The sequence below is a fragment of the Oncorhynchus mykiss genome, chromosome 1 (assembly GCF_057628025.1).
Source record: "Oncorhynchus mykiss isolate SJ-2025 chromosome 1, ASM5762802v1, whole genome shotgun sequence".
NCBI classification, from domain to species: Eukaryota; Metazoa; Chordata; class Actinopteri; order Salmoniformes; family Salmonidae; genus Oncorhynchus; species Oncorhynchus mykiss.
The window spans coordinates 3,134,171-3,161,074 of record NC_143022.1 but is presented as its reverse complement, the minus strand read 5'-3'; the positions used below and the strand labels follow the sequence as shown (position 1 = coordinate 3,161,074).

At 44.3% G+C, this 26,904-nt stretch overlaps 1 protein-coding gene across 2 annotated transcripts in view; it reads left to right on the top strand.

The window, feature by feature from the left end:
• Nucleotides 1-403: 403 nt before the first annotated feature.
• LOC110518815 (tumor protein p63-regulated gene 1-like protein) overlaps nt 404-26,904 on the top strand; it is a 219,374-nt gene continuing 192,873 nt past the window's right edge. The window contains exons 1-3 of one of the 2 annotated variants that reach the window (XM_036973706.2): nt 404-493; nt 1,417-1,715; nt 6,597-6,688. In XM_036973706.2, the coding sequence (XP_036829601.2) occupies nt 1,437-1,715; nt 6,597-6,688 (371 nt within the window). In that variant the 5' untranslated portion in view covers nt 404-493; nt 1,417-1,436. The remainder of the gene's footprint in view (nt 494-1,416; nt 1,716-6,596; nt 6,689-26,904) is intronic. The other variant, XM_090231518.1, reaches the window with a different exon arrangement.

Sequence of the window (26,904 nt, the reverse complement as noted above, 5' to 3'; positions counted from 1 at the left end):
GGCTTGATCTATTTAGATAAAATTCTGACATGTTTGTTGTGGTGTGTGGAGCTATAGGCTAGGCCCTGCAACCACAATGCATGAGTGGAATGCACACTAAATGTGACACGTTTTTAAATAGAAATGTAATTGAATTACATTGAATTGATATCAAATATAGCTGACTGTGGCCTGGTTGTCCTACATAGCCTAAGCTACGCATCCTTAAACAAATCAGGCAAGGCATTTATATCAAGACAACATTATGTTCAGGTAAAGCTGGTTCATTTATTCGTTTAGGCTACAGCTCTGGTCCAGAGCGTTAAGTGCGTTCCTTCCTGTTACTGGTCCAGTGAGTGGAACGCCCAGGATCAGAGCTACCTGTCAAAGTGAGCAAACAAGTGTTTTGTTTCCGCGTGCGTAACCACGGCCCCGCCCATTATAATAATACAAGGAACAAGGAAACAACACCTGCTGCCGCTGCGCATCTTTCGCTCACGTCCACGAACTACTAGTAAGTATAGCGTCCTACGGCTAATTATACTATCCGAATATGTTTGTAAGTAAGACGTTTTTGTCGATATTATTTCAAAAAAACAGCGTAACAAAAAAGTGCAATGTCAGATTGCTTGGTGCGTAATATAGATGAAGGGCTCTGTTCTTTGTGAAAAATACTTTTTTTCCCCTCTGAAATACTTCCTGCCCTAAAGTGCAATAGTCTACTTTTGATGAATCAAGACCGAATCGTAGTAAGTGTAGTCTACTTGACGGATGCACAATAAATCTGGATTGCATCCAGGAAGTCAACACAAGTTGCTTAATCGGTGATTAAAGCTGTCAAACATGAATGACAAACTGTCTAAACATGACAACCAATGTAGCACGACATTTGTGCACGATAAATAGTGTGTCCCAAGTCATACCATATTCCTAAGAGTGCACTACTTTTGACCAGAGCTCAATGGGGGCTGATCAAAACTAGTGCACTATAACGTGAAAAGGGTGCCATTTGTCTGTCAGTTGTGGGTAAGACTGTAAAATAAGATGTACGGTCAGGTCCAGAATTATTGGCACCCTTGATAAAGACGAGCAAAAAAATATATCGTGTATCAAATAAATAATACACATACAGAGCTAGTGTCAAATCCCTCCCGACATGTTCTCCAATCTCATAAAACATTTTTGAAAAAGACTCGCATGGTGAGGTATTGAAAACAGGGGTGCCAATAAATTTGAGCCCCTATCTTTTTCAGAAATTTTTAAAATATATATTTTTTATAAAAATCCCCTCCCTCCCTCAATTTTTGTTGTTGTTGTTGTTGTTGTTGTTGTTGTTACATACAATATAGTTTTTTAATTGTATTTTATACAGTATTTTTTTTCTCTCATCTTTATCAAAGGTGTTAATAATTGTGGACTGTATGTTATTTTGCTCAGGTCATACACAGGACATCACCATGTCTGAGGATAAAACAGTCACATTGAAGCCTGTGGACCTGGTAGAACCAGAACCAGGCTTCTCATCCTCTCACCTAGACCCCGCCGATACCTCCTATCAGCCCCCTGCTTTAGATAAGACACCGGGTCAGCCAGACCTCCAAGGCCTGGACGGTGGACACCCGGGGACAGAGGAGAAAGGCCCTGTTGGCCCTACTACACCTGATGCTGTGGCTCAGGGGAATCGATGGACCTCAACACTGGACCAGTTTAAACTGAAGCGGTTCTTCGTCTTGAGGGTAAGCTTAATAATGACTTGAACACGGGCATCATCGTAGAACAAACCGGAAGCCTATCTGTACACAATGCCCTGTTGTTACATGCAAATCATGCTTACAGTAATTATGTCTACTGAATCAGAACGGTTCCAAATTAGCATTGTCCTAAAAATAATGGCTTAAAACAATATTATGTTTAGTAAATTCAATTAATCCCGTTCATGTGGAACATGCCCATGGTTCCCCTGCACAGATTCATGAAGTGTAACTTGTCCCAAGACAATGTGAACAGATTTAACATCCCCATCATCCCTACAGTAAATACACTAGTGCCTAATCAGCTGCCAGGCCAGACAGACACTCCTAAACTAATCACACCTACAGTAAATACACTAGTGCCTAATCAGCTGCCAGGCCAGACAGACACTCCTAAACTAATCACACCTACAGTAAATACACTAGTGCCTAATCAGCTGCCAGGCCAGACAGACACTCCTAAACTAATCACACCTACAGTAAATACACTAGTGCCTAATCAGCTGCCAGGCCAGACAGACACTCCTAAACTAATCACACCTACAGTAAATACACTAGTACCTAATCAGCTGCCAGACAGACACTCCTAAACTAATCACACCTACAGTAAATACACTAGTGCCTAATCAGCTGCCAGGCCAGACTGACACTCCTAAACTAATCACATTATTAATCAAGAGTTGTTATAAACTGACGTGTCCAAATATTGTGTGCTTATCTTTTTACTCTGAGGTCAGACATGGAGAGGGTTCAGATTAGGGTTCCTTCAGAGTGGTTAGAGCGTTGGACTAGTAACCGGAAGGTTCCTTCAGAGTGGTTAGAGCGTTGGACTAGTAACCGGAAGGTTCCTTCAGAGTGGTTAGAGCGTTGGACTAGTAACCGGAAGGTTCCTTCAGAGTGGTTAGAGTGTTGGACTAGTAACCGGAAGGTTCCTTCAGACTGGTTAGAGTGTTGGACTAGTAACCGGAAGGTTCCTTCAGAGTGGTTAGAGCGTAACCGGAAGGTTCCTTCAGAGTGGTTAGAGCGTTGGACTAGTAACCGGAAGGTTCCTTCAGAGTGGTTAGAGCGCTGGACTAGTAACCGGAAGGTTCCTTCAGAGTGGTTAGAGCGTTGGACTAGTAACCGGAAGGTTCCTTCAGAGTGGTTAGAGCGTAACCGGAAGGTTCCTTCAGAGTGGTTAGAGCGTAACCGGTAGGTTCCTTCAGAGTGGTTAGAGCGTTGGACTAGTAACCGGAAGGTTCCTTCAGAGTGGTTAGAGTGTTGGACTAGTAACCGGTAGGTTCCTTCAGAGTGGTTAGAGTGTTGGACTAGTAACCGGAAGGTTCCTTCAGAGTGGTTAGAGCGTAACCGGAAGGTTCCTTCAGAGTGGTTAGAGCGTAACCGGTAGGTTCCTTCAGAGTGGTTAGAGTGTTGGACTAGTAACCGGTAGGTTCCTTCAGAGTGGTTAGAGCGTAACCGGAAGGTTCCTTCAGAGTGGTTAGAGTGTTGGACTAGTAACCGGTAGGTTGCTTCAGAGTGGTTAGAGCGTTGGACTAGTAACCGGAAGTTTCCTTCAGAGTGGTTAGAGCGTAACCGGAAGGTTCCTTCAGAGCGGTTAGAGCGTAACCGGAAGGTTCCTTCAGAGTGGTTAGAGCGTTGGACTAGTAACCGGAAGGTTCCTTCAGAGTGGTTAGAGTGTTGGACTAGTAACTGGTAGGTTCCTTCAGAGTGGTTAGAGTGTTGGACTAGTAACCGGAAGGTTCCTTCAAAAAAGCAACAAGAAAGAGGATTTTGACACCCACCCTCTCAAGTTGTTCTGAATTCCTGCTACATTCCTGCTGGGGCGGCAGGGTAGCCTAGTGGTTAGAGCATTGGACTAGTAACCGAAAGGTTCAAATCCCTGAGTTGACAAGGTACAAAATCTGTCGTTCTGCCCCTGAACAGGCAGTTAGCCCACTGTTCCTAGGCCGTCATTGAAAATAAGAATTTGTTCTTAACTGACTTGCCTAGTAAAATAAAGGTAAAATATAAAAAAATTAAACACTATTTTGTTGAAATATAAGTTGATCTCTAAGAAATTAAGCTAATTGTATTGCAACCAAATTGGCCATTTTTAAATGTATAGGATTAAAATAATATTCAATAAATATACTACCCAACATCCTATTTGGACCAAACTTTTTTTTCTACCAATGTGTAAGACATGGGTAATAAAAAAATAATAATTTGAAAACCACCCACTGAGGTGGAGGTTATATACAGGGTATTACGGTACAGAGTCAATGTGGAGGCTATATACAGGGGGTACCGGTACAGAGTCAATGTGGAGGCTATATACAGGGTGTTACGGTACGGAGTCAATGTGGAGGCTATATACAGGGTATTACGGTACAGAGTCAATGTGGAGGCTATATACAGGGGGTACCGGTACAGAGTCAATGTGGAGGCTATATACAGGGGGTACCAGTACCGAGTCAATGTGGAGGTTATATACAGGGGGTACCGGTACAGAGTCAATGTGGAGGCTATATACAGGGGGTACCGGTACAGAGTCAATGTGGAGGCTATATACAGGGTATTACGGTACAGAGTCAATGTGGAGGCTATATACAGGGTATTACGGTACAGAGTCAATGTGGAGGCTATATACAGGGGGTACCGGTACAGAGTCAATGTGGAGGCTATATACAGGGGGTACCGGTACAGAGTCAATGTGGAGGCTATATACAGGGGGTACCGGTACAGAGTCAATGTGGAGGCTATATACAGGGGGTACCGGTACAGAGTCAATGTGGAGGCTATATACAGGGGGTACCGGTACAGAGTCAATGTGGAGGTTATATACAGGGGGTACCGGTACAGAGTCAATGTGGAGGCTATATACAGGGGGTACCGGTACAGAGTCAATGTGGAGACTATATACAGGGGTACCGGTACAGAGTCAATGTGGAGGCTATATACAGGGGGTACCGGTACAGAGTCAATGTGGAGGCTATATACAGGGGGTACCGGTACAGAGTCAATGTGGAGGTTATATACAGGGTGTTACGGTACAGAGGTAATGTGGAGGCTATATACAGGGGGTACCGGTACAGAGTCAATATGGAGGCTATATACAGGGGGTACCGGTACAGAGTCAATGTGGAGGTTATATACAGGGTGTTACGGTACAGAGTCAATGTGGAGGCTATATACAGGGTGTTACGGTACAGAGTCAATGTGGAGGCTATATACAGGGGGTACCGGTACAGAGTCAATGTGGAGGCTATATACAGGGTGTTACGGTACAGAGTCAATGTGGAGGTTATATACAGGGGGTACCGGGACAGAGTCGATGTGGAGGCTATATACAGGGTGTTACGGTACAGAGTCAATGTGGAGGTTATATACAGGGGGTACCGGTACAGAGTCAATGTGGAGGCTATATACAGGGTGTTACGGTACAGAGTCAATGTGGAGGTTATATACAGGGGGTACCGGGACAGAGTCGATGTGGAGGCTATATACAGGGTGTTACGGTACAGAGTCAATGTGGAGGCTATATACAGGGGGTACCGGTACAGAGTCGATGTGGAGGCTATATACAGGGGGTACCGGGACAGAGTCGATGTGGAGGCTATATACAGGGTGTTACGGTACAGAGTCAATGTGGAGGCTATATACAGGGTATTACGGTACAGAGTCAATGTGGAGGCTATATACAGGGTGTTACGGTACAGAGTCAATGTGGAGGCTATATACAGGGTGTACCGGTACAGAGTCAATGTGGAGGCTATATACAGGTTATTACGGTACAGAGTCAATGTGGAGGCTAAATACAGGGGGTACCGGTACAGAGTCGATGTGGAGGCTATATACAGGGGGTACCGGTATAGAGTCAATGTGGAGGCTATATACAGGGTGTTACGGTACAGAGTCAATGTGGAGGCTATATACAGGGGGTACCGGTACAGAGTCAATGTGGAGGCTATATACAGGGGGTACCGGTACAGAGTCAAAGTGGAGGCTATATACAGGGTGTTACGGTACAGAGTCAATGTGGAGGCTATATACAGGGGGTACCGGTACAGAATCAATGTGGAGGCTATATACAGGGTATTTTCGGTACAGAGTCAATGTGGAGGCTATATACAGGGTGTTACGGTACAGAGTCAATGTGGAGTCTATATACCGGGGGTACCGGTACAGAGTCAAAGTGGAGTCTATATACAGGGGGTACCGGTACAGAGTCAATGTGGAGGCTATATACAGGGTGTTACGGTACAGAGTCAAAGTGGAGGCTATATACAGGGGGTACCGGTACAGAGTCAAAGTGGAGTCTATATACAGGGTGTTACGATACAGAGTCAATGTGGAGTCTATATACAGGGTGTTACTGTACAGAGTCAATGTGGAGACTATATACAGGGGGTACCGGTACAGAGTCAAAGTGGAGTCTATATACAGGGTGTTACGATACAGAGTCAATGTGGAGTCTATATACAGGGTGTTACTGTACAGAGTCAATGTGGAGGCTATATACAGGTGGTACCGGTACAGAGTCAAAGTGGAGTCTATATACAGGGTGTTACGGTACAGAGTCAATGTGGAGTCTATATACAGGGTGTTACTGTACAGAGTCAATGTGGAGACTATATACAGGGTGTTACGGTACAGAGTCAATGTGGAGTCTATATACAGGGTGTTACTATACAGAGTCAATGTGGAGACTATATACAGGGGGTTACGGTACAGAGTCATAGTGCTGGACTGCAGAGAAAACACAACAAAACCTTTTGTTCTTATTAAGAGACATTGAAACCGTTTGTGCTTCTACATCTAATAATTGTCCCATTTACGGCGGAATGATCTTTAACCATGTGTTTTTTTGTTGTTGTTTATGTTTAGCCAGGGACCATGGACCAAGCTCTTGAGGACATCAAGGCTCTGGTCAATCAGGATGAGGATGGCGATGTCCATGGTGTCTGGCTGATGGCCGAGTGAGTTTATCGCCGTTCATATCTCTCTCACCCTACTGATATTTAGGACCTGGTCGTTCTCAGCATTATAGGACCTGGTCGTTCTCATCATTATAGTACCTGGTCGTTCTCAGCATTATAGTACCTGGTCGTTCTCAGCTGATGTTTAGGACCTGGTCGTTCTCATCATTATAGGACCTGGTCGTTCTCATCATTATAGGACCTGGTCGTTCTCAGCATTAGAGGACCTGGTCGTTCTCAGCATTATAGGACCTGGTCGTTCTCAGCATTATAGGACCTGTTCGTTCTCATCAATATAGGACCTGGTCGTTCTCATCAATATAGGACCTGGTCGTTCTCATCATTATAGGACCTGGTCGTTCTCAGCATTATAGGACCTGGTCATTCTCAGCATTATAGGACCTGGTCGTTCTCAGCATTATAGGACCTGGTCGTTCTCAGCATTATAGGACCTGGTCGTTCTCATCATTATAGGACCTGGTCGTTCTAATCATTATAGGACCTGGTTGTTCTCATCATTATAGGACCTGGTCGTTCTCAGCTGATATTTAGGACCTGGTCGTTCTCAGCTGATATTTAGGACCTGGTCGTTCTCTTCAATATAGGACCTGGTCGTTCTCATCAATATAGGACCTGGTCGTTCTCATCATTATAGGATCTGGTCGTTCTCATCATTATAGGACCTGGCCGTTCTCATCATTATAGGACCTGGTCGTTCTCATCATTATAGGACCTGGTCGTTCTCAGCATTATAGGACCTGGTCGTTCTCAGCATTATAGGACCTGGTCGTTCTCAGCATTATAGGACCTGGTCGTTCTCAGCATTATAGGACCTGGTCGTTCTCAGCATTATAGGACCTGGTCGTTCTCAGCATTATAGGACCTGGTCGTTCTCATCATTATAGTACCTGGTCGTTCTCATCATTATAGGACCTGGTCGTTCTTAGCTGATATTTAGGACCTGGTCGTTCTCATCATTATAGGACCTGGTCGTTCTCATCAATATAGGACCTGGTCGTTCTCATCATTATAAGACCTGGTCGTTCTCAGAATTATAGGACCTGGTCGTTCTCATCATTATAGGACCTGGTCGTTCTCAGCATTATAGGACCTGGTCGTTCTCATCATTATAGGCCCTGGTCGTTCTCATTAATATAGGACCTGGTCGTTCTCATCATTATAGGACCTGGTCGTTCTTAGCTGATATTTAGGACCTGGTCGTTCTCATCATTATAGGACCTGGTCGTTCTCATCATTATAGGACCTGGTCGTTCTCAGCATTATAGGACCTGGTCGTTCTCATCAATATAGAACCTGGTCGTTCTCATCATTATAGGACCTGATCGTTTTCATCATTATAGGACCTGGTCGTTCTCATCATTATAGGACCTGGTCGTTCTCATCATTATAGGACCTGGTCGTTCTCAGCTGATGTTTAGGACCTGGTCGTTCTCATCATTATAGGACCTGGTCGTTCTCATCATTATAGGACCTGGTCGTTCTCAGTATTATAGGACCTGGTCCTTCTCAGCATTATAGGACCTTTTCGTTCTCAGCATTATAGGACCTGGTCGTTCTCAGCATTATAGGACCTGGTCGTTGTCAGCTGATATTTAGGACCTGGTCATTATCATCATTATAGGACCTGGTCGTTCTCATCATTATAGGACCTGGTCGTTCTCATCATTTTAGGACCTGGTCGTTCTCATCATTATAGGACCTGGTCGTTCTCATCATTATAGTACCTGGTCGTTCTCAGCTGATATTTAGGACCTGGTCGTTCTCAGCTGATATTTAGGACCTGGTCGTTCTCAGCTGATATTTAGGACCTGGTCGTTTTCAGCTGATATTTAGGACCTGGTCGTTCTCATCATTATAGGACCTGGTCGTTCTCAGCATTATAGGACCTGGTCGTTCTCAGCATTATAGGACCTGGTCGTTCTCAGCATTATAGGACCTGGTCGTTCTCATCATTATAGGACCTGGTCGTTATCAGCATTATAGGACCTGGTCGTTCTCATCATTATAGGACCTGGTTGTTCTCATCATAATAGGACCTGGTTGTTCTCAGCTGATATTTAGGACCTGGTCGTTCTCATCATTATAGGACCTGGTCGTTCTCGGCATTATAGTACCTGGTCGTTCTCATCATTATAGGACCTGGTCGTTCTCAGCAGTATAGTACCTGGTCGTTCTCATCATTATAGGACCTGGTCTTTCTCAGCTGATATTTAGGACCTGGTCGTTCTCAGCTGATATTTAGGACCTGGTCGTTCTCATCATTATAGGACCTGGTCGTTCTCATCAATATAGGACCTGGTCGTTCTCATCATTATAGGACCTGGTCGTTCTCATCATTATAGGACCTGGTCGTTCTCATCATTATAGGACCTGGTCGTTCTCATCATTATAGGACCTGGTCGTTCTCAGCATTATAGGAACTGGTCGTTCTCAGCATTATAGTACCTGGTCGTTCTCAGCATTATAGGACCTGGTCGTTCTTAGCTGATATTTAGGACCTGGTCGTTCTCATCATTATAGGACCTGGTCGTTCTCATCGATATAGGACCTGGTCGTTCTCATCATTATAGGACCTGGTCGTTCTCATCATTATAGGACCTGGTCGTTCTCAGCATTATAGGACCTGGTCGTTCTCATCATTATAGGCCCTGGTCGTTCTCATCATTATAGGACCTGTTCGTTCTCATCAATATAGGACCTGTTCGTTCTCATCATTATAGGACCTGGTCGGTCTTAGCTGATATTTAGGACCTGGTCGTTCTCATCATTATAGGACCTGGTCGTTCTCATCATTATAGGACCTGGTCGTTCTCAGCATTATAGGACCTGGTCGTTGTCATCATTATAGGACCTGGTTGTTCTCATCATTATAGGACCTGGTTGTTCTCAGCTGATATTTAGGACCTGGTCGTTCTCATCATTATAGGACCTGGTCGTTCTCAGCATTATAGTACCTGGTCGTTCTCATTATTATAGGACCTGGTCGTTCTCATCATTATAGGACCTGGTTGTTCTCATCATTATAGGACCTGGTTGTTCTCAACTGATATTTAGGACCTGGTCGTTCTCATCATTATAGGACCTGGTCGTTCTCGGCATTATAGTACCTGGTCGTTCTCATCATTATAGGACCTGGTCGTTCTCAGCAGTATAGTACCTGGTCGTTCTCATCATTATAGGACCTGGTCTTTCTCAGCTGATATTTAGGACCTGGTCGTTCTCAGCTGATATTTAGGACCTGGTCGTTCTCATCATTATAGGACCTGGTCGTTCTCATCAATATAGGACCTGGTCGTTCTCATCATTATAGGACCTGGTCGTTCTCATCATTATAGGACCTGGTCGTTCTCATCATTTTAGGACCTGGTCGTTCTCATCATTATAGGACCTGGTCGTTCTCATCATTATAGTACCTGGTCGTTCTCAGCTGATATTTAGGACCTGGTCGTTCTCAGCTGATATTTAGGACCTGGTCGTTCTCAGCTGATATTTAGGACCTGGTCGTTTTCAGCTGATATTTAGGACCTGGTCGTTCTCATCATTATAGGACCTGGTCGTTCTCAGCATTATAGGACCTGGTCGTTCTCAGCATTATAGGACCTGGTCGTTCTCAGCATTATAGGACCTGGTCGTTCTCATCATTATAGGACCTGGTCGTTATCAGCATTATAGTACCTGGTCGTTCTCATCATTATAGGACCTGGTCGTTCTCATCATTATAGGACCTGGTTGTTCTCATCATTATAGGACCTGGTTGTTCTCAACTGATATTTAGGACCTGGTCGTTCTCATCATTATAGGACCTGGTCGTTCTCGGCATTATAGTACCTGGTCGTTCTCATCATTATAGGACCTGGTCGTTCTCAGCAGTATAGTACCTGGTCGTTCTCATCATTATAGGACCTGGTCTTTCTCAGCTGATATTTAGGACCTGGTCGTTCTCAGCTGATATTTAGGACCTGGTCGTTCTCATCATTATAGGACCTGGTCGTTCTCATCAATATAGGACCTGGTCGTTCTCATCATTATAGGACCTGGTCGTTCTCATCATTATAGGACCTGGTCGTTCTCATCATTATAGGACCTGGTCGTTCTCATCATTATAGGACCTGGTCGTTCTCAGCATTATAGGAACTGGTCGTTCTCAGCATTATAGTACCTGGTCGTTCTCAGCATTATAGGACCTGGTCGTTCTTAGCTGATATTTAGGACCTGGTCGTTCTCATCATTATAGGACCTGGTCGTTCTCATCGATATAGGACCTGGTCGTTCTCATCATTATAGGACCTGGTCGTTCTCATCATTATAGGACCTGGTCGTTCTCAGCATTATAGGACCTGGTCGTTCTCATCATTATAGGCCCTGGTCGTTCTCATCATTATAGGACCTGTTCGTTCTCATCAATATAGGACCTGTTCGTTCTCATCATTATAGGACCTGGTCGGTCTTAGCTGATATTTAGGACCTGGTCGTTCTCATCATTATAGGACCTGGTCGTTCTCATCATTATAGGACCTGGTCGTTCTCAGCATTATAGGACCTGGTCGTTGTCATCATTATAGGACCTGGTTGTTCTCATCATTATAGGACCTGGTTGTTCTCAGCTGATATTTAGGACCTGGTCGTTCTCATCATTATAGGACCTGGTCGTTCTCAGCATTATAGTACCTGGTCGTTCTCATTATTATAGGACCTGGTCGTTCTCATCATTATAGGACCTGGTTGTTCTCATCATTATAGGACCTGGTTGTTCTCAACTGATATTTAGGACCTGGTCGTTCTCATCATTATAGGACCTGGTCGTTCTCGGCATTATAGTACCTGGTCGTTCTCATCATTATAGGACCTGGTCGTTCTCAGCAGTATAGTACCTGGTCGTTCTCATCATTATAGGACCTGGTCTTTCTCAGCTGATATTTAGGACCTGGTCGTTCTCAGCTGATATTTAGGACCTGGTCGTTCTCATCATTATAGGACCTGGTCGTTCTCATCAATATAGGACCTGGTCGTTCTCATCATTATAGGACCTGGTCGTTCTCATCATTATAGGACCTGGTCGTTCTCATCATTATAGGACCTGGTCGTTCTCATCATTATAGGACCTGGTCGTTCTCAGCATTATAGGAACTGGTCGTTCTCAGCATTATAGTACCTGGTCGTTCTCAGCATTATAGGACCTGGTCGTTCTTAGCTGATATTTAGGACCTGGTCGTTCTCATCATTATAGGACCTGGTCGTTCTCATCGATATAGGACCTGGTCGTTCTCATCATTTTAGGACCTGGTCGTTCTCATCATTATAGGACCTGGTCGTTCTCAGCATTATAGGACCTGGTCGTTCTCATCATTATAGGCCCTGGTCGTTCTCATCATTATAGGACCTGTTCGTTCTCATCAATATAGGACCTGGTCGTTCTCATCATTATAGGACCTGGTCGGTCTTAGCTGATATTTAGGACCTGGTCGTTCTCATCATTATAGGACCTGGTCGTTCTCATCATTATAGGACCTGGTCGTTCTCAGCATTATAGGACCTGGTCGTTGTCATCATTATAGGACCTGGTTGTTCTCATCATTATAGGACCTGGTTGTTCTCAGCTGATATTTAGGACCTGGTCGTTCTCATCATTATAGGACCTGGTCGTTCTCAGCATTATAGTACCTGGTCGTTCTCATTATTATAGGACCTGGTCGTTCTCAGCATTATAGTACCTGGTCGTTCTCATCATTATAGGACTTGGTCGTTCTCAGCTGATATTTAGGACCTGGTCGTTCTCAGCTGATATTTAGGACCTGGTCGTTCTCATCATTATAGGACCTAGTCGTTCTCATCAATATAGGACCTGGTCGTTCTCATCAATATAGGACCTGGTCGTTCTCATCATTATAGGACCTGGTCGTTCTCAGCATTATAGGATCCTGGTCGTTCTCAGCATTATAGGACCTGGTCGTTCTCATCATTATAGGACCTGGTCGTTCTCATCAATATAGGACCTGGTCGTTCTCATCATTATAGTACCTGGTCGTTCTCATCATTATAGTACCTGGTCGTTCTCATCATTATAGGACCTGGTCGTTCTCATCATTATAGGACTTGGTTGTTCTCATCATTATAGGACCTGGTTGTTCTCAGCTGATATTTAGGACCTGGTCGTTCTCATCATTATAGGACCTGGTCGTTCTCAGCATTATAGTACCTGGTCGTTCTCATCATTATAGGACCCGGTCGTTCTCAGCATTATAGTACCTGGTCGTTCTCATCATTATAGGACCTGGTCGTTCTCAGCTGATATTTAGGACCTGGTCGTTCTCAGCGCATATTTAGGACCTGGTCGTTCTCATCATTATTGGACCTGGTCGTTCTCATCATTATAGGACCTGGTCGTTCTCATCATTATAGGACCTGGTCGTTCTCATCATTATAGGACCTGGTCGTTCTTAGCTGATATTTAGGACCTGGTCGTTCACATCATTATAGGACCTGGTCGTTCTCATCATTATAGGACCTGGTCGTTCTCATCATTATAGGACCTGGTCATTCTCATCATTATAGGACCTGGTCGTTCTCATCATTATAGGACCTGGTCGTTCTCAGCATTCTAGGACCTGGTCGTTCTCAGCATTATAGGACCTGGTCGTTCTCAGCATTATAGGATCTGGTCGTTCTCAGCATTATAGGACCTGGTCGTTCTCAGCATTATAGTACCTGGTCGTTCTCAGCTGATGTTTAGGACCTGGTCGTTCTCATCATTATAGGACCTGGTCGTTCTCAGCATTATAGGACCTGGTCGTTCTCAGCATTATAGGACCTGGTCGTTCTCAGCATTATAGGACCTGGTCGTTCTCAGCATTATAGGACCTGGTCGTTCTCATCAATATAGGACCTGGTCGTTCTCATCAATATAGGACCTGGTCGTTCTCATCATTATAGGACCTGGTCGTTCTCATCATTATAGGACCTGGTCGTTCTCAGCATTATAGGACCTGGTCGTTCTCAGCATTATAGGACCTGGTCGTTCTCAGCATTATAGGACCTGGTCGTTCTCAGCATTATAGGACCTGGTCGTTCTCAGCATTATAGGACCTGGTCGTTCTCATCATTATAGGACCTGGTTGTTCTCATCATTATAGGACCTGGTCGTTCTCAGCTGATATTTAGGACCTGGTCGTTCTCAGCTGATATTTAGGACCTGGTCGTTCTCTTCAATATAGGAACTGGTCGTTCTCATCAATATAGGATCTGGTCGTTCTCATCATTATAGGACCTGGTCGTTCTCATCATTATAGGACCTGGTCGTTCTCATCATTATAGGACCTGGTCGTTCTCATCATTATAGGACCTGGTCGTTCTCAGCATTATAGGACCTGGTCGTTCTCAGCATTATAGGACCTGGTCGTTCTCAGCATTATAGGACCTGGTCGTTCTCATCATTATAGGACCTGGTCGTTCTCATCATTATAGGACATGGTCGTTCTTAGCTGATATTTAGGACCTGGTCGTTCTCATCAATATAGAACCTGGTCGTTCTCATCATTATAGGACCTGGTCGTTCTCATCATTATAGGACCTGGTCGTTCTCAGCATTATAGGACCTGGTCGTTCTCATCATTATAGGCCCTGGTCGTTCTCAGCATTATAGTACCTGGTCGTTCTCATCATTATAGGACCTAGTCGTTCTCATCAATATAGAACCTGGTCGTTCTCATCATTATAGGACCTGGTCGTTCTTAGCTGATATTTAGGACCTGTTCGTTCTCATCATTATAGGACCTGGTCGTTCTCATCATTATAGGACCTGGTCGTTCTCAGCATTATAGGACCTGGTCGTTCTCATCATTATAGGACCTGGTCGTTCTCAGCATTATAGTACCTGGTCGTTCTCATCATTATAGGACCTAGTCGTTCTCATCAATATAGAACCTGGTCGTTCTCATCATTATAGGACCTGGTCGTTTTCATCATTATAGGACCTGGTCGTTCTCATCATTATAGGACCTGGTCGTTCTCATCATTATAGGACCTGGTCGTTCTCAGCTGATGTTTAGGACCTGGTCGTTCTCATCATTATAGGACCTGGTCGTTCTCATCATTATAGGACCTGGTCGTTCTCAGTATTATAGGACCTGGTCGTTCTCAGCATTATAGGACCTTTTCGTTCTCAGCATTATAGGACCTGGTCGTTCTCAGCATTATAGTACCTGGTCGTTCTCATCATTATTGGACCTAGTCGTTCTCATCAATATAGAACCTGGTCGTTCTCATCATTATAGGACCTGGTCGTTCTTAGCTGATATTTAGGACCTGTTCGTTCTCATCATTATAGGACCTGGTCGTTCTCATCATTATAGGACCTGGTCGTTCTCAGCATTATAGGACCTGGTCGTTCTCATCATTATAGGACCTGGTCGTTCTCAGCATTATAGTACCTGGTCGTTCTCATCATTATAGGACCTAGTCGTTCTCATCAATATAGAACCTGGTCGTTCTCATCATTATAGGACCTGGTCGTTTTCATCATTATAGGACCTGGTCGTTCTCATCATTATAGGACCTGGTCGTTCTCATCATTATAGGACCTGGTCGTTCTCAGCTGATGTTTAGGACCTGGTCGTTCTCATCATTATAGGACCTGGCCGTTCTCATCATTATAGGACCTGGTCGTTCTCAGTATTATAGGACCTGGTCGTTCTCAGCATTATAGGACCTTTTCGTTCTCAGCATTACAGGACCTGGTCGTTCTCAGCATTATAGGACCTGGTCGTTGTCAGCTGATATTTAGGACCTGGTCATTCTCATCATTATAGGACCTGGTCGTTCTCATCATTATAGGACCTGGTCGTTCTCATCATTATAGGACCTGGTCGTTTTCATCATTATAGGACCTGGTCGTTCTCATCATTATAGGAATTGGTCGTTCTCATCATTATAGTACCTGGTCGTTCTCATCATTATACGACCTGGTCGTTCTCATCAATATAGGACCTGGTCGTTCTCATCATTTTAGGACCTGGTCGTTCTCATCATTATAGGACCTGGTCGTTCTCATCATTATAGTACCTGGTCGTTCTCAGCTGATATTTAGGACCTGGTCGTTCTCAGCTGATATTTAGGACCTGGTCGTTCTCAGCTGATATTTAGTACCTGGTCGTTCTCAGCTGATATTTAGGACCTGGCCGTTCTCATCATTATAGGACCTGGTCGTTCTCAGCATTATAGGACCTGGTCGTTCTCAGCATTATAGGACCTGGTCGTTCTCATCATTATAGGACCTGGTCGTTATCAGCATTATAGTACCTGGTCGTTCTCATCATTATAGGACCTGGTCGTTCTCATCATTATAGGACCTGGTTGTTCTCATCATTATAGGACCTGGTTGTTCTCAACTGATATTTAGGACCTGGTCGTTCTCATCATTATAGGACCTGGTCGTTCTCAGCATTATAGTACCTGGTCGTTCTCATCATTATAGGACCTGGTCGTTCTCAGCATTATAGTACCTGGTCGTTCTCATCATTATAGGACCTGGTCGTTCTCAGCTGATATTTAGGACCTGGTCGTTCTCAGCTGATATTTAGGACCTGGTCGTTCTCATCATTATAGGACCTGGTCGTTCTCATCAATATAGGACCTGGTCGTTCTCATCATTATAGGACCTGGTCGTTCTCAGCATTATAGGAACTGGTCGTTCTCAGCATTATAGTACCTGGTCGTTCTCATCATTATAGGACCTGGTCGTTCTCAGCTGATATTTAGGACCTGGTCGTTCTCAGCTGATATTTAGGACCTGGTCGTTCTCATCATTATAGGACCTGGTCGTTCTCATCAATATAAGACCTGGTCGTTCTCATCATTATAGGACCTGGTCGTTCTCATCATTATAGTACCTGGTCGTTCTCATCATTATAGGACCTGGTCGTTCTCAGCATTATAGGAACTGGTCGTTCTCAGCATTATAGTACCTGGTCGTTCTCAGCATTATAGGACCTGGTCGTTCTTAGCTGATATTTAGGACCTGGTCGTTCTCATCATTATAGGACCTGGTCGTTCTCATCGATATAGGACCTGGTCGTTCTCATCATTATAGGACCTGGTCGTTCTCATCATTATAGGACCTGGTCGTTCTCAGCATTATAGGAACTGGTCGTTCTCATCATTATAGGACCTAGTCGTTCTCATCAATATAGGACCTGGTCGTTCTCATCAATATAGGACCTGGTCGTTCTCATCATTATAGGACCTGGTCGTTCTCAGCATTATAGGATCCTGGTCGTTCTCAGCATTATAGGACCTGGTCGTTCTCATCAATATAGGACCTGGTCGTTCTCATCAATATAGGACCTGGTCGTTCTCAGCATTATAGGACCTGGTCGTTCTTAGCTGATATTTAGGACCTGGTCGTTCTCATCATTATAGGACCTGGTCGTTCTCATCGATATAGGACCTGGTCGTTCTCATCATTATAGGACCTAGTCGTTCTCATCAATATAGGACCTGGTCGTTCTCATCAATATAGGACCTGGTCGTTCTCATCATTATAGGACCTGGTCGTTCTCAGCATTATAGGATCCTGGTCGTTCTCAGCATTATAGGACCTGGTCGTTCTCAGCATTATAGTACCTGGTCGTTCTCAGCATTATAGGACCTGGTCGTTCTTAGCTGATATTTAGGACCTGGTCGTTCTCATCATTATAGGACCTGGTCGTTCTCATCAATATAGGACCTGGTCGTTCTCATCATTATAGTACCTGGTCGTTCTCATCATTATAGGACCTGGTCGTTCTCATCATTATAGGACTTGGTTGTTCTCATCATTATAGGACCTGGTTGTTCTCAGCTGATATTTAGGACCTGGTCGTTCTCATCATTATAGGACCTGGTCGTTCTCAGCATTATAGTACCTGGTCGTTCTCATCATTATAGGACCTGGTTGTTCTCAGCTGATATTTAGGACCTGGTCGTTCTCATCATTATAGGACCTGGTCGTTCTCAGCATTATAGTACCTGGTCGTTCTCATCATTATAGGACCTGGTCGTTCTCAGCGCATATTTAGGACCTGGTCGTTCTCATCATTATTGGACCTGGTCGTTCTCATCATTATAGGACCTGGTCGTTCTCATCATTATAGGACCTGGTCGTTCTCATCATTATAGGACCTGGTCGTTCTTAGCAGATATTTAGGACCTGGTCGTTCACATCATTATAGGACCTGGTCGTTCTCATCATTATAGGACCTGGTCGTTCTCATCATTATAGGACCTGGTCGTTCTCAGCATTCTAGGACCTGGTCGTTCTCAGCATTATAGGACCTGGTCGTTCTCAGCATTATAGGATCTGGTCGTTCTCAGCATTATAGGACCTGGTCGTTCTCAGCATTATTTGTACCTGGTCGTTCTCAGCTGATGTTTAGGACCTGGTCGTTCTCATCATTATAGGACCTGGTCGTTCTCAGCATTATAGGACCTGGTCGTTCTCAGCATTATAGTACCTGGTCGTTCTCAGCATTATAGGACCTGGTCGTTCTTAGCTGTTATTTAGGACCTGGTCGTTCTCATCATTATAGGACCTGGTCGTTCTCATCAATATAGGACCTGGTCGTTCTCATCATTATAGTACCTGGTCGTTCTCATCATTATAGGACCTGGTCGTTCTCATCATTATAGGACTTGGTTGTTCTCATCATTATAGGACCTGGTTGTTCTCAGCTGATATTTAGGACCTGGTCGTTCTCATCATTATAGGACCTGGTCGTTCTCAGCATTATAGTACCTGGTCGTTCTCATCATTATAGGACCCGGTCGTTCTCAGCATTATAGTACCTGGTCGTTCTCATCATTATAGGACCTGGTCGTTCTCAGCTGATATTTAGGACCTGGTCGTTCTCAGCGCATATTTAGGACCTGGTCGTTCTCATCATTATTGGACCTGGTCGTTCTCATCATTATAGGACCTGGTCGTTCTCATCATTATAGGACCTGGTCGTTCTCATCATTATAGGACCTGGTCGTTCTTAGCTGATATTTAGGACCTGGTCGTTCACATCATTATAGGACCTGGTCGTTCTCATCATTATAGGACCTGGTCGTTCTCATCATTATAGGACCTGGTCATTCTCATCATTATAGGACCTGGTCGTTCTCATCATTATAGGACCTGGTCGTTCTCAGCATTCTAGGACCTGGTCGTTCTCAGCATTATAGGACCTGGTCGTTCTCAGCATTATAGGATCTGGTCGTTCTCAGCATTATAGGACCTGGTCGTTCTCAGCATTATAGTACCTGGTCGTTCTCAGCTGATGTTTAGGACCTGGTCGTTCTCATCATTATAGGACCTGGTCGTTCTCAGCATTATAGGACCTGGTCGTTCTCAGCATTATAGGACCTGGTCGTTCTCAGCATTATAGGACCTGGTCGTTCTCATCAATATAGGACCTGGTCGTTCTCATCAATATAGGACCTGGTCGTTCTCATCATTATAGGACCTGGTCGTTCTCAGCATTATAGGACCTGGTCGTTCTCAGCATTATAGGACCTGGTCGTTCTCATCATTATAGGACCTGGTCGTTCTCAGCATTATAGGACCTGGTTGTTCTCAGCATTATAGGACCTGGTCGTTCTCAGCATTATAGGACCTGGTCGTTCTCATCATTATAGTACCTGGTCGTTCTCATCATTATAGGACCTGGTCGTTCTTAGCTGATATTTAGGACCTGGTCGTTCTCATCAATATAGAACCTGGTCGTTCTCATCATTATAGGACCTGGTCGTTCTCATCATTATAGGACCTGGTCGTTCTCAGCATTATAGGACCTGGTCGTTCTCATCATTATAGGCCCTGGTCGTTCTCAGCATTATAGTACCTGGTCGTTCTCATCATTATAGGACCTAGTCGTTCTCATCAATATAGAACCTCGTCGTTCTCATCATTATAGGACCTGGTCGTTCTTAGCTGATATTTAGGACCTGTTCGTTCTCATCATTATAGGACCTGGTCGTTCTCATCATTATAGTACCTGGTCGTTCTCAGCATTATAGGACCTGGTCGTTCTCATCATTATAGGACCTGGTCGTTCTCAGCATTATAGTACCTGGTCGTTCTCATCATTATAGGACCTAGTCGTTCTCATCAATATAGAACCTGGTCGTTCTCATCATTATAGAACCTGGTCGTTTTCATCATTATAGGACCTGGTCGTTCTCATCATTATAGGACCTGGTCGTTCTCATCATTATAGGACCTGGTCGTTCTCAGCTGATGTTTAGGACCTGGTCGTTCTCATCATTATAGGACCTGGTCGTTCTCATCATTATAGGACCTGGTCGTTCTCAGTATTATAGGACCTGGTCGTTCTCAGCATTATAGGACCTTTTCGTTCTCAGCATTATAGGACCTGGTCGTTCTCAGCATTATAGGACCTGGTCGTTGTCAGCTGATATTTAGGACCTGGTCATTCTCATCATTATAGGACCTGGTCGTTCTCATCATTATAGGACCTGGTCGTTCTCATCATTATAGGACCTGGTCGTTCTCATCACTATAGGACCTGGTCGTTCTCATCATTATAGGACCTGGTCGTTCTCATCATTATAGTACCTGGTCGTTCTCATCATTTTAGGACCTGGTCGTTCTCATCATTATAGGACCTGGTCGTTCTCATCATTATAGTACCTGGTCGTTCTCAGCTGATATTTAGGACCTGGTCGTTCTCATCATTATAGGACCTGGTCGTTCTCAGCATTATAGGACCTGGTCGTTGTCAGCATTATAGGACCTGGTCGTTCTCATCATTATAGGACCTGGTCGTTATCAGCATTATAGTACCTGGTCGTTCTCATCATTATAGGACCTGGTCGTTCTCATCATTATAGGACCTGGTTGTTCTCATCATTATAGGACCTGGTTGTTCTCAACTGATATTTAGGACCTGGTCGTTCTCATCATTATAGGACCTGGTCGTTCTCAGCATTATAGTACCTGGTCGTTCTCATCATTATAGGACCTGGTCGTTCTCAGCATTATAGTACCTGGTCGTTCTCATCATTATAGGACCTGGTCGTTCTCAGCTGATATTTAGGACCTGGTCGTTCTCAGCTGATATTTAGGACCTGGTCGTTCTCATCATTATAGGACCTGGTCGTTCTCATCATCATAGGACCTGGTCGTTGTCATCATTATAGGACCTGGTTGTTCTCATCATTATAGGACCTGGTTGTTCTCAGCTGATATTTAGGACCTGGTCGTTCTCATCATTATAGGACCTGGTCGTTCTCAGCATTATAGTACCTGGTCGTTCTCATCATTATAGGACCTGGTTGTTCTCATCATTATAGTACCTGGTCGTTCTCATCATTATAGGACCTGGTCGTTCTCAGCTGATATTTAGGACCTGGTCGTTCTCAGCTGATATTTAGGACCTGGTCGTTCTCAGCTGATATTTTGGACCTGGTCGTTCTCATCATTATAGGACCTAGTCGTTCTCATCAATATAGGACCTGGTCGTTCTCATCAATATAGGACCTGGTCGTTCTCATCATTATAGGACCTGGTCGTTCTCATCATTATAGGACCTGGTCGTTCTCAGCATTATAGGATCCTGGTCGTTCTCAGCATTATAGGACCTGGTCGTTCTCAGCATTATAGGACCTGGTCGTTCTCATCATTATAGTACCTGGTCGTTCTCATCATTATAGGACCTGGTCGTTCTCATCATTATAGGACTTGGTTGTTCTCATCATTATAGGACCTGGTCGTTCTCAGCATTATAGGATCCTGGTCGTTCTCAGCATTATAGGACCTGGTCGTTCTCAGCATTATAGGATCCTGGTCGTTCTCAGCATTATAGGACCTGGTCGTTCTCAGCATTATAGGACCTGGTCGTTCTCATCATTATAGTACCTGGTCGTTCTCATCATTATAGGACCTGGTCGTTCTCATCATTATAGGACTTGGTTGTTCTCATCATTATAGGACCTGGTCGTTCTCAGCATTATAGTACCTGGTCGTTCTCATCATTATAGGACCCGGTCGTTCTCAGCATTATAGTACCTGGTCGTTCTCATCATTATAGGACCTGGTCGTTCTCAGCTGATATTTAGGACCTGGTCGTTCTCAGCGCATATTTAGGACCTGGTCGTTCTCATCATTATTGGACCTGGTCGTTCTCATCATTATAGGACCTGGTCGTTCTCATCATTATAGGACCTGGTCGTTCTCATCATTATAGGACCTGGTCGTTCTTAGCTGATATTTAGGACCTGGTCGTTCACATCATTATAGGACCTGGTCGTTCTCATCATTATAGGACCTGGTCGTTCTCATCATTATAGGACCTGGTCATTCTCATCATTATAGGACCTGGTCGTTCTCATCATTATAGGACCTGGTCGTTCTCAGCATTCTAGGACCTGGTCGTTCTCAGCATTATAGGACCTGGTCGTTCTCAGCATTATAGGATCTGGTCGTTCTCAGCATTATAGGACCTGGTCGTTCTCAGCATTATAGTACCTGGTCGTTCTCAGCTGATGTTTAGGACCTGGTCGTTCTCATCATTATAGGACCTGGTCGTTCTCAGCATTATAGGACCTGGTCGTTCTCAGCATTATAGGACCTGGTCGTTCTCAGCATTATAGGACCTGGTCGTTCTCATCAATATAGGACCTGGTCGTTCTCATCAATATAGGACCTGGTCGTTCTCATCATTATAGGACCTGGTCGTTCTCAGCATTATAGGACCTGGTCGTTCTCAGCATTATAGGACCTGGTCGTTCTCATCATTATAGGACCTGGTCGTTCTCAGCATTATAGGACCTGGTTGTTCTCAGCATTATAGGACCTGGTCGTTCTCAGCATTATAGGACCTGGTCGTTCTCATCATTATAGTACCTGGTCGTTCTCATCATTATAGGACCTGGTCGTTCTTAGCTGATATTTAGGACCTGGTCGTTCTCATCAATATAGAACCTGATCGTTCTCATCATTATAGGACCTGGTCGTTCTCATCATTATAGGACCTGGTCGTTCTCAGCATTATAGGACCTGGTCGTTCTCATCATTATAGGCCCTGGTCGTTCTCAGCATTATAGTACCTGGTCGTTCTCATCATTATAGGACCTAGTCGTTCTCATCAATATAGAACCTGGTCGTTCTCATCATTATAGGACCTGGTCGTTCTTAGCTGATATTTAGGACCTGTTCGTTCTCATCATTATAGGACCTGGTCGTTCTCATCATTATAGTACCTGGTCGTTCTCAGCATTATAGGACCTGGTCGTTCTCATCATTATAGGACCTGGTCGTTCTCAGCATTATAGTACCTGGTCGTTCTCATCATTATAGGACCTAGTCGTTCTCATCAATATAGAACCTGGTCGTTCTCATCATTATAGGACCTGGTCGTTTTCATCATTATAGGACCTGGTCGTTCTCATCATTATAGGACCTGGTCGTTCTCATCATTATAGGACCTGGTCGTTCTCAGCTGATGTTTAGGACCTGGTCGTTCTCATCATTATAGGACCTGGTCGTTCTCATCATTATAGGACCTGGTCGTTCTCAGTATTATAGGACCTGGTCGTTCTCAGCATTATAGGACCTTTTCGTTCTCAGCATTATAGGACCTGGTCGTTCTCAGCATTATAGGACCTGGTCGTTGTCAGCTGATATTTAGGACCTGGTCATTCTCATCATTATAGGACCTGGTCGTTCTCATCATTATAGGACCTGGTCGTTCTCATCATTATAGGACCTGGTCGTTCTCATCATTATAGGACCTGGTCGTTCTCATCATTATAGGACCTGGTCGTTCTCATCATTATAGTACCTGGTCGTTCTCATCATTATACGACCTGATCGTTCTCATCAATATAGGACCTGGTCGTTCTCATCATTTTAGGACCTGGTCGTTCTCATCATTATAGGACCTGGTCGTTCTCATCATTATAGTACCTGGTCGTTCTCAGCTGATATTTAGGACCTGGTCGTTCTCATCATTATAGGACCTGGTCGTTCTCAGCATTATAGGACCTGGTCGTTGTCAGCATTATAGGACCTGGTCGTTCTCATCATTATAGGACCTGGTCGTTATCAGCATTATAGTACCTGGTCGTTCTCATCATTATAGGACCTGGTCGTTCTCATCATTATAGGACCTGGTTGTTCTCATCATTATAGGACCTGGTTGTTCTCAACTGATATTTAGGACCTGGTCGTTCTCATCATTATAGGACCTGGTCGTTCTCAGCATTATAGTACCTGGTCGTTCTCATCATTATAGGACCTGGTCGTTCTCAGCATTATAGTACCTGGTCGTTCTCATCATTATAGGACCTGGTCGTTCTCAGCTGATATTTAGGACCTGGTCGTTCTCAGCTGATATTTAGGACCTGGTCGTTCTCATCATTATAGGACCTGGTCGTTCTCATCATCATAGGACCTGGTCGTTGTCATCATTATAGGACCTGGTTGTTCTCATCATTATAGGACCTGGTTGTTCTCAGCTGATATTTAGGACCTGGTCGTTCTCATCATTATAGGACCTGGTCGTTCTCAGCATTATAGTACCTGGTCGTTCTCATCATTATAGGACCTGGTTGTTCTCATCATTATAGTACCTGGTCGTTCTCATCATTATAGGACCTGGTCGTTCTCAGCTGATATTTAGGACCTGGTCGTTCTCAGCTGATATTTAGGACCTGGTCGTTCTCAGCTGATATTTTGGACCTGGTCGTTCTCATCATTATAGGACCTAGTCGTTCTCATCAATATAGGACCTGGTCGTTCTCATCAATATAGGACCTGGTCGTTCTCATCATTATAGGACCTGGTCGTTCTCATCATTATAGGACCTGGTCGTTCTCAGCATTATAGGATCCTGGTCGTTCTCAGCATTATAGGACCTGGTCGTTCTCAGCATTATAGGACCTGGTCGTTCTCAGCATTATAGGACCTGGTCGTTCTTAGCTGATATTTAGGACCTGGTCGTTCTCATCATTATAGGACCTGGTCGTTCTCATCAATATAGGACCTGGTCGTTCTCATCATTATAGTACCTGGTCGTTCTCATCATTATAGGACCTGGTCGTTCTCATCATTATAGGACTTGGTTGTTCTCATCATTATAGGACCTGGTTGTTCTCAGCTGATATTTAGGACCTGGTCGTTCTCATCATTATAGGACCTGGTCATTCTCAGCATTATAGTACCTGGTCGTTCTCATCATTATAGGACCCGGTCGTTCTCATCATTATAGGACCTGGTCGTTCTCATCATTATAGGACCTGGTCGTTCTCAGCTGATATTTAGGACCTGGTCGTTCTCAGCGCATATTTAGGACTTGGTCGTTCTCATCATTATTGGACCTGGTCGTTCTCATCAATATAGGACCTGGTCGTTCTCATCATTATAGGACCTGGTCGTTCTCATCATTATAGGACCTGGTCGTTCTCATCATTATAGGACCTGGTCGTTCTTAGCTGATATTTAGGACCTGGTCGTTCTCATCATTATAGGACCTGGTCGTTCTCATCAATATAGGACATGGTCGTTCTCATCATTATAGGACCTGGTCGTTCTCATCATTATAGGACCTGGTCATTCTCAGCATTATAGTACCTGGTCGTTCTCATCATTATAGGACCCGGTCGTTCTCATCATTATAGGACCTGGTCGTTCTCATCATTATAGGACCTGGTCGTTCTCAGCTGATATTTAGGACCTGGTCGTTCTCAGCGCATATTTAGGACTTGGTCGTTCTCATCATTATTGGACCTGGTCGTTCTCATCAATATAGGACCTGGTCGTTCTCATCATTATAGGACCTGGTCGTTCTCATCATTATAGGACCTGGTCGTTCTCATCATTATAGGACCTGGTCGTTCTTAGCTGATATTTAGGACCTGGTCGTTCTCATCATTATAGGACCTGGTCGTTCTCATCAATATAGGACATGGTCGTTCTCATCATTATAGGACCTGGTCGTTCTCATCATTATAGGACCTGGTCGTTCTCAGCATTCTAGGACCTGGAAGTTCTCAGCGTTATAGGACCTGGTCGTTCTCAGCATTATAGGACCTGGTCGTTCTCAGCATTATAGGACCTGGTCGTTCTCAGCATTATAGTACCTGGTCGTTCTCAGCTGATGTTTAGGACCTGGTCGTTCTCATCATAATAGGACCTGGTCGTTCTCATCATTATAGGACCTGGTCGTTCTCAGCATTAGAGGACCTGGTCGTTCTCAGCATTATAGGACCTGGTCGTTCTCAGCATTATAGTACCTGGTCGTTCTCAGCTGATGTTTAGGACCTGGTCGTTCTCATCATTATAGGACCTGGTCGTTCTCATCATTATAGGACCTGGTCGTTCTCAGCATTATAGGACCTGGTCGTTCTCATCATTATAGGCCCTGGTCGTTCTCAGCATTATAGTACCTGGTCGTTCTCATCATTATAGGACCTAGTCGTTCTCATCAATATAGAACCTGGTCGTTCTCATCATTATAGGACCTGGTCGTTCTTAGCTGATATTTAGGACCTGTTCGTTCTCATCATTATAGGACCTGGTCGTTCTCATCATTATAGTACCTGGTCGTTCTCAGCATTATAGGACCTGGTCGTTCTCATCATTATAGGACCTGGTCGTTCTCAGCATTATAGTACCTGGTCGTTCTCAGCATTATAGGACCTAGTCGTTCTCATCAATATAGAACCTGGTCGTTCTCATCATTATAGGACCTGGTCGTTTTCATCATTATAGGACCTGGTCGTTCTCATCATTATAGGACCTGGTCGTTCTCATCATTATAGGACCTGGTCGTTCTCAGCTGATGTTTAGGACCTGGTCGTTCTCATCATTATAGGACCTGGTCGTTCTCATCATTATAGGACCTGGTCGTTCTCAGTATTATAGGACCTGGTCGTTCTCAGCATTATAGGACCTTTTCGTTCTCAGCATTATAGGACCTGGTCGTTCTCAGCATTATAGGACCTGGTCGTTGTCAGCTGATATTTAGGACCTGGTCATTCTCATCATTATAGGACCTGGTCGTTCTCATCATTATAGGACCTGGTCGTTCTCATCATTATAGGACCTGGTCGTTCTCATCATTATAGGACCTGGTCGTTCTCATCATTATAGGACCTGGTCGTTCTCATCATTATAGTACCTGGTCGTTCTCATCATTATACGACCTGGTCGTTCTCAT